Here is a 7,841-nt window from a genome sequence, read left to right as displayed (position 1 = left end):
CAGCCCAAATGCCCAAAAGTGGATGACTGGATTAAAAGGATGAGGTACATAGACACAATGGAATATAACACAGCAACCAAAAAAATAAACACATGCCTTTTGCAGCAACATGGATGGAGCTAGAAAAGATCATGCTTAGTGAAATAAGCCAGAAATAAAAGGAAAAATACCGGATGGTTTCACTCATAGCAGGAGTATAACGGATCAAGCGAGAAAATAATAAACAGCTATATACCAGAGACATTTTATGGGGGTGGAGTGGGGCATGGGATCAAAAACAGTGGAGGGAGGGAAATGCACTGGACTATGGTGATGGCACATGGGTGAGCTGGTGATGGGAAGCCTAAGGGGATTGCAACTGAGATGGAAAAATGCACAAAATGATATAAAAAATAAACTATTATTGAAAAAAATAAAATTAACATTACTGGGACTTCCCAGGTGGCACAAGGGGTTGAGTCTCAGCATTATGAAGCTATTAGCAACCACTGAATCATGAGTTCAACCCTCAACCAGGTTGCTGACCCACATGGTGCAGCAGAACACTACTCCCCTCAGCAGTGAATGTTCCCCACTCTGTATCTGGTGAATTCTCTCACCCTCCCACACTTCTGGTCTGCACCCAAGCTCATGTATGTGCAAAAACATAAATCTTTAAAAATAAGTAAATGTTAACATTACCATTTTAAAATTTATAGGGGACCTTTAAGTATTTTGTTTATCAATGCTGACTGCAGTTATTCTGCAATATAAGTTACAATGTTGAACAAATTCCCTTTGGACTTTTTCAAAGTCTTGACATTTGCAGAAATTGTCTCTGGAGAATGAGAGTTAAGACCTGGACTTAGACTAAGTGATGGAACATGAGTGAGAATTGTCTATATAGAACTGAACGGAGTAGTAGGGATGAATATAATTGGATTTTTTGTAAAAAAATGGTAACAGTTTTACTTGAATCAAGGAGAAAAAAAATTTTCCGGGATCTGAAGCAATGTTAACTTACTTTTTCTTTTAGAAACAGAACTAAATATTTATTTGCATTTTCTCTCCCATAATACCATCGTAATAAAGAAAAATATGGCAATAATTTTTACTATTCATCGTAATGTTGTCTATCTTTTCATAATTTCAACAGGAAATTTTGTCTTTCCTTAAAATAGAAAATAGGAAATGTGTTTCATTATGAGATTGACTGACATTCTTCTGGGTGTTGAATTTGAGCTTGAATTTGAGTGGCCACAGAGCTTGCCACTTTGGGGTTCCAGAGATCTCCCACAATGATCGGGACACCTGTCCCCACTGGCAAGCTTGCCAAGCCTGGAGAGCAATGCCCAGGCAACCTAGAGAAGAGGCAATGACGCCTGTAAGACTGTCCAGACTGAATGCTGAGCATGCACTGTGACAGCTATTACAGAGCATTCCAGCAAAGCTGCTTGGTTATTCTGTCCTGCGACTTCATGCAAAAATAGGCCAAATGGGTTAAAATTAGATTTAGTTTACAAATGCATTTTGCTATACCATTAGGCAGAATTGGGACGAAGCTGGAGAGAAGATGAATTTACTAGAAAGCCATTTAAAAACTTTTTCAATCTCCCTGAGTTTCCTTTGTTTGCTATTTGTTTCACTAATGCCTCCTGATATATTTTTTTTTTGTTTGCATGGACTATCAACTATTTTCTAGAAATAGAGGACTTTGTCACACTGGATATCCACAGACAATGCTGAAAAGATTGTCTCCTGAGGCTGCATGCCCAGACCTTCATCACAGAAATTATGACAAAACTGAAAAGAGGCAGAGGTAGAGGTAGAGGCAGGGGCAGGGATTTGTTACAGACATACCTCATGGAGTCAAGGCACCATCTCTCCCACCCCACTTCACCATGCAAGCTGACCAGGACTGTTAAGTCCCATGAACCAGACTTCCTGAGCAGGAGGGCTACTGGGATCTAGAATGGAGCAGATCAGCCTGGTGGACGTATATGACATGGAACACAGACAGGCATTCTCTTTTGCTTCTGCAGCCCAACTTGCACCCTGGTACTGCTGGCAAGGAGACATGAAGAAGGAGAGATATGCAGAGACGAGAAGACACACATGGGCGAGAGGAAAGACACACATGGGTGACAGGAACGAGGCTGTCCTTGACAGAGACAGTGGCAACTGTTCTCTTGATTTTCACCTAGATTTTCATCTCTCTTTCAGTGCCAGCTCTCTGCCTAATCCCTTTCTTGGGGTTTCCTGCCAGACGGTACCTTAGATTTGTGGCAAAATTTTGGGCTTCAAGTGTCCCACTTTGGGTTATGGTTGGCCAGGCATTTGCCCTCAAGGGATGGGTAATTTGGATAGCTTTACTGGAAAAAGATTATTAGGGATATCCTTTCTGTTCTCTCTCTACATGCTAATTCTATTAAAAATCTTCCACACCAAGAAAATTAAAATTGCACTCTAAATTATTCTGTAATACTGAACTTACACTGTAAATTTTCAGAATAGTTAACATGTAACTGGTTGAAGACCAGCAAAAGGCTTATAGCTTTTTAAAAATAGCTAACATTGCCAATCTAATGACAGGGAAGACTGGTAATTTACACAAGTGAATTCTAAGGACAATTTAAGGTCCAGGCATCTATCAATACAGTTGGCAACTCACCATCCTTTCACACCCTAAGAACAAACCAGCACCATGGCTGACACAACACCTGGGTGACAGGTCATCCTGAACAGTAAGTCCACCAATATTCTTGTAAGCAAATCTAGATCTATCAAAGGAAGCTAGCTGACGCAACAAGTGAAGCAGACCAACCACTGATTCCAATTTGGTCATTGACAAAATTTTCAATTTATAGGCTGCAATCCACTAAGAGATCATGAAATTAATTTATTGGGTTAAAGCAAGTATTTTGCAAATAGCAGTTCTATAGAAATTGTCAAAATGATTGCATACAAAAAGGGCGTATTTTCATTAATCTTTTAATTATGTATGTATTTACTGGGCTATAATGGTGTGAAAATGTTTTGAGGACCATGGTCAAAGGAGTCTGAGGAAAATTGCTGATTTAGGGAATTCTGATTACAACCATTCTAACTACATATGTCAAAGAGAACTAAAAACAAAGACAAAATGTCCTAAATATATAGAATTTTGACACCCAGGAACTCTGTAGTAGCTGTATCATTAAGCTGAATGAATTATACTGGCTCCAGGCCCTCCCTGGTGGTGCAAAGGGTTAAAGCACAGCACTGCGAAGCTAGCCACAGCAGCCTCAGCCAGAGTTCAATACCTGGTTGGGGTGACCCACATGGCACAACAGATCTCTCCGACCCACCCGCTGCTCCCCTCAGCAGTTTATTTCATCGATCTGCCTATTCTGTTCCCCACTCTCTCTTTGGTGCATCCTCTCACTGCCCCTGCACCTCTGGCCTGTACCCCAGTTCTGTATGCATAAATAAATCTTAAAAAAAAAAATGCTGGCTTCAAACCAGTACATAAAGGCCATCTGTATCTTCTGATTAAAAAATATTTCCAAAAATACACTCAAAAATGTAGGAAAGGACTAAATGAGCATATACCAGGAATGTCAATAGAACAGTGGCAAAAACATAAAGGACTCATTTTCTTCCTAATTTACCTGAGTTTTCTATACTTTCTGTAACAACAATGCAATCTTTTTTTTTTTTTAAGATTTATTTATTATGTATATAGAACTGGGGTACAGGCCAGAGATACGGAGGGTGAGAGGATTCACCAAAAACAGAGAAGGGAGCAGAACAGCAGATCGACGAAGTACACTGCTGAGGGGAGCAGCGGGCGGGTCAGAAGAGGTCTGCCTCGCCATGTGGATCTCCTCCGGGGCAGTCAGGAATTGAACTCATGCGGCAGTGGCTTAAGCTTCTTAGTGCTGTGCTTTACCCCGCCGCACTACCAGGGAGGGCTGCAATCTTTTTTTTTTTTAAGGAGACTAAACACACATGACAACTAAATGCACTCTCTGATCATAAATTGATTAATCCTGTACTGCAGAGGAAAGTGCTACAAAGGACCTAAACAACATTGGAATACAAATATCAATGTTTTGATTAACAGACCAATTTTCATTAACAGAATATTCATATTCTTCACAAATACACTAGGGGGGGAAAAAGGCCATGTACCTTAGTGTTGGATTATGTGTACTCACACATACGTGCACACACACACACACACATAACACACACATGAAAACAAATGATGAAGCATAATAGGTTAATATAGTAACTGTAGACTGCTCTGGGTAGAGGGCTGGATGCTCTCTGCACTACTTTTATTCTTGCAACATTTTTTGAAATTTTACTTTATTTCTAAAGAAAAAGCTGAAAAACATCCATTTTACAATAAGGTGAAGCAAAAAACAGTAACTCATTCAGAGTAATTCATGCATGTCAAGTCTTTTCTCAGAAATCCCCGGTGTAAGAAAGAGGGATGCTCTATGTCTATGGCTTTGGAATGCCAAATGAAGCCCTGTTCTTGCAGCAAACAGGCCCTGTTCACTGCTCTCCCTCCCGCTGGAGGTTGGGTCTTACCTTCGCCTCCCCAGTGCTCGATGGCTGTTGGATGGTCTGGCCCAGCTGCTTCAGTGTGCTTGGCTTCAGGCCACAAGTCCTCACAGAGGGCGTTTTATCTGAAACAACCAGGAGCAAAAGCAGAGATTTAAGTCCATTCAGAGCCCCCAAGCCTCTCTTCTCTGTTCTTAATCCCCCATTCCTATCCTCTTTGCACTAGACAGCCCATCCTCCCATGCCTGCCCCACTCCTTACCGCTCATGGGAAAGGCCTGTCTGGCACTAGGCAGCCCCATGCTGCCACCTCGCCCCACATTGCTTGGGGCCGGGAGGATTGCTCTCATGGGTCTCGCTGCAGCCAGCAATGCAGGCTTGCCCCTTGCTCTGCCTTTAATCTCTGGGACTCTCGGCCCAGGGGTGAGATCAACGCTGAAAAAAAGAAGGGAAATCTAGAAAATCTGGACCAATGGCAAGAAAAGCCAAAGTGCAGTGTGAAAAAGTACTTCATTAGAAGGATAGTGTAATGGTTAAACTATCAAGCTTTAGACAAAGTACTTTCAAATTAAGTAATGAAACAGCTATGTGGTCCTGGGCAAGCAGTTTCACTTTTCTGTTAACCTCAAGTTTTTCATACGTAAAGTGGAACAATAAGTACATATATGTCATGAGATAATCATAAAAACACGCAAAGCAGCGCCTACAGTGTGGGAGACCAGCAGTAACTGCAGTTATTCTAGAACATTTAATCTGCTTCTAATTAGAGCAAGTAGTCAAAGTGCGTCAGTCTCCCACACAAGGATGGTTCTGAGATCCTGGAGAGCAAAGTCTGTGCCTCCTTCATGCTTACTGCTCCAATGCCCAGGACAGAGCCAGCACCATAGAAAACCTCAATTCACATTTGGGCAGTGAATTCACTTGCCCAAACAAAACACACAGTTAAAAATGCACAGCCTAAAATATAGTTTATATAAAAAAAAAGGCAAAGTGCACAAGTCATGCTCTAAGAATACAGAGCCATTTGGATAAATGCTGTTAAAAAAAGGCAGGTCACAGACAGAAACATGTACATTATACTAATCGGTATGTGCAAGGAGTAAACAGACATATACATACACATGTTTGCATATACTTAAAATTATCTCTAGAAATGCAGAATGTTGGGACTTTTGATTGTATGAATGGAAATGGATAATTGAAACATGGGATTAAAGGAAAATTTTTTCATTATCTATTCCTTACTTTTTAAATTTGAATTTGAACCAGGTGAATATATTTCAATATTAAAATATTTTTTAAATTTGAATTTGAACCAGGTGAATATATTTCAATATTAAAATATTTAAATAATAATATAAACTAGAATTTCTAAACCTTGCCACTATTTACACTGTGGGCCAGATAATTCTGGGTTGTGGGCTGTCCTGTTCAGCAGCATCCCTGGCCTCTACTCAAAGATGCTAGTAGAACTCCACACCTCACCCCTAGTTGTGACAACCAAAATTATCTCAAATGTCTCCAGGGGCAAAACTGTTCCCCACTGAGAATTGCTGATATAAACAAATAAAAGTCCTTGGTTACCAGAACACAACTGCCTCTGGGAAGAGACGACATGGAGAAGCCTGTTAAAACCTGAGGAGGAAAGGGATGAAGCAGAGCCCTCAGTCTGGACCTCCTATGGCAAGGCACTGGACTGCTAGCTTGTACACAATCGTATTCACTGTATGGGCAGCTAGCCAAAGTTTTAAGGACCTGATTCAAGATGTTTCTGAGGAAAGAACTGAAGGTCAGGGGCACAAAATGATTATGCCCAATGTCAAACAGAAGACACAGACTAAAGCAAGACCAGCACTGCATTCTCTGACCATGAGGCCAGGCATCCTTCTCCGAGGTGCCTTCAGAGGCTTCTTTCCAAAGCCGGTGTCCAGGATCACAGCACAACACTGACCACGGCCTGTACCAAGGAGACCCTCACATCTGCTTCAGAGACCGATGAGAGGCGTGTAGGGAATCTGACAGCAGGGCACTACGCAGCGTATCAAGAAAGGCAAATCACGAGCAGTCTCTAGGCCCTGCTCTCTGAATCTCTACGACAGAGAGCGTAACTGCTGCCTCCCGAATGAGCGCAGCAGGGGGCGCAGGACAGACAGACACAGGGCGGTTCCCAAGCAGCTAGTCAAACACAGCCTTATTCTATATAAACAGATTGGCTTACCCTGCTGCTTTTTTAGGAGCGGGGAGTGGACTGGAGGTGCCGGTCCCCTCGGCTGCTGGTGGTATGTCTGCTCCAGGGCTGTCACTGTCAGCTGTCCCCAGAGTGACCTCAGGCTGCACACCATTCTTGACCACCGGTGTCTTAGTCACTGCTGTACCACGATTCCCAGGAGCTTCCTTGACCAGAACATGGGCATCCGAGATGATTACTTCTTCCCACTCATTCTCCTCACCCGCTTCTCTCGGAGGAGCTACACTTAGGAGCTGGCTCACAGCTTCGGAGTTCTCCAAAGTCAGCTGGGAGGCATTTTCCTTAAGGGAATTTTGCTCAGTGGTGACAAGCTGCTGATGTCTTTTAACTACAGAGCCCCTGGAAGATACACCGGAAGCCAATTCCACTTTGACTTTGGCTGGTTTTTCCTAGAAAATATAAGAATAACCTTGTATGCATATAACATTTTACAGTTGACAACACATTCAAAAATATTCCCTCAGATGACCCTCATAACAATAGCGTATGGGCATTAGGTAAAGGAAACCGAGGCTGCAAGTGAAGCTCAGTGAACAGAGTGGAAGAGGCTACCTTAAGGTGCCAGGTCTAAAACTGACGCGAACAGAACTCTTCTGGTATCAGGTCATTTCACTAAAGCATTCAATGCCTCACGTAAGATTAGGCTGAGCTCCTCCTAACAAATATATCAATATGCTTCTATGGGTTTCAGCAAATGATGGCACTGTTTTAGCTTGACCTCTGACTCTCCAAAGCCCACTTACATGTTTGGAAAACAGACATCTGAATATGCAATTCCTAGGTTGTACTCTCCCAAACCCCTCTGATTCAGTTAATCCCAATGTGGCTTCAGTGTCCTATGGAAAGCTTCAAAGCTTCCAGCTCTGTTGAGGAAAACTCTTTTGTCCCACTTTATTTCAGGTGAGTATCAGGACACAGCCATTTGCCACATACTAGGCAAATATTAACTCATACATATTAAGTCCTAGAAAATATTCAAATTCACTAAAAATAGCTCCCTGGTGGCGCAGCGGGTTAAAGCACAGCACTAAGAAGCTAAAGTCACTTCCACATGAGTTCGA

The 7,841-nt window shown here is 42.2% G+C and overlaps 1 protein-coding gene across 2 annotated transcripts in view; it reads right to left on the bottom strand.

Annotated features, from left to right (window-relative positions):
- HMGXB3 (HMG box domain containing 3) overlaps positions 1–7,841 on the bottom strand; it is a 48,685-nt gene that overhangs the window by 23,213 nt on the left and 17,631 nt on the right. For both annotated transcript variants that reach the window (XM_012727852.1, XM_012727853.1), the window contains exons 7-9: positions 6,751–7,169; positions 4,795–4,967; positions 4,561–4,658 (exon numbers count right to left, since the gene is read on the bottom strand). In XM_012727852.1, coding sequence (XP_012583306.1) covers positions 4,561–4,658; positions 4,795–4,967; positions 6,751–7,169 — 690 coding nt within the window. The remainder of the gene's footprint in view (positions 1–4,560; positions 4,659–4,794; positions 4,968–6,750; positions 7,170–7,841) is intronic.

This window comes from Condylura cristata, unplaced genomic scaffold (assembly GCF_000260355.1).
Source record: "Condylura cristata isolate star-nosed mole 26May11 unplaced genomic scaffold, ConCri1.0 scaffold00021, whole genome shotgun sequence".
NCBI classification, from domain to species: Eukaryota; Metazoa; Chordata; class Mammalia; order Eulipotyphla; family Talpidae; genus Condylura; species Condylura cristata.
The sequence above is the reverse complement of the archived record's forward strand: the minus strand, read 5'-3'. Positions and strand labels throughout refer to the sequence as shown.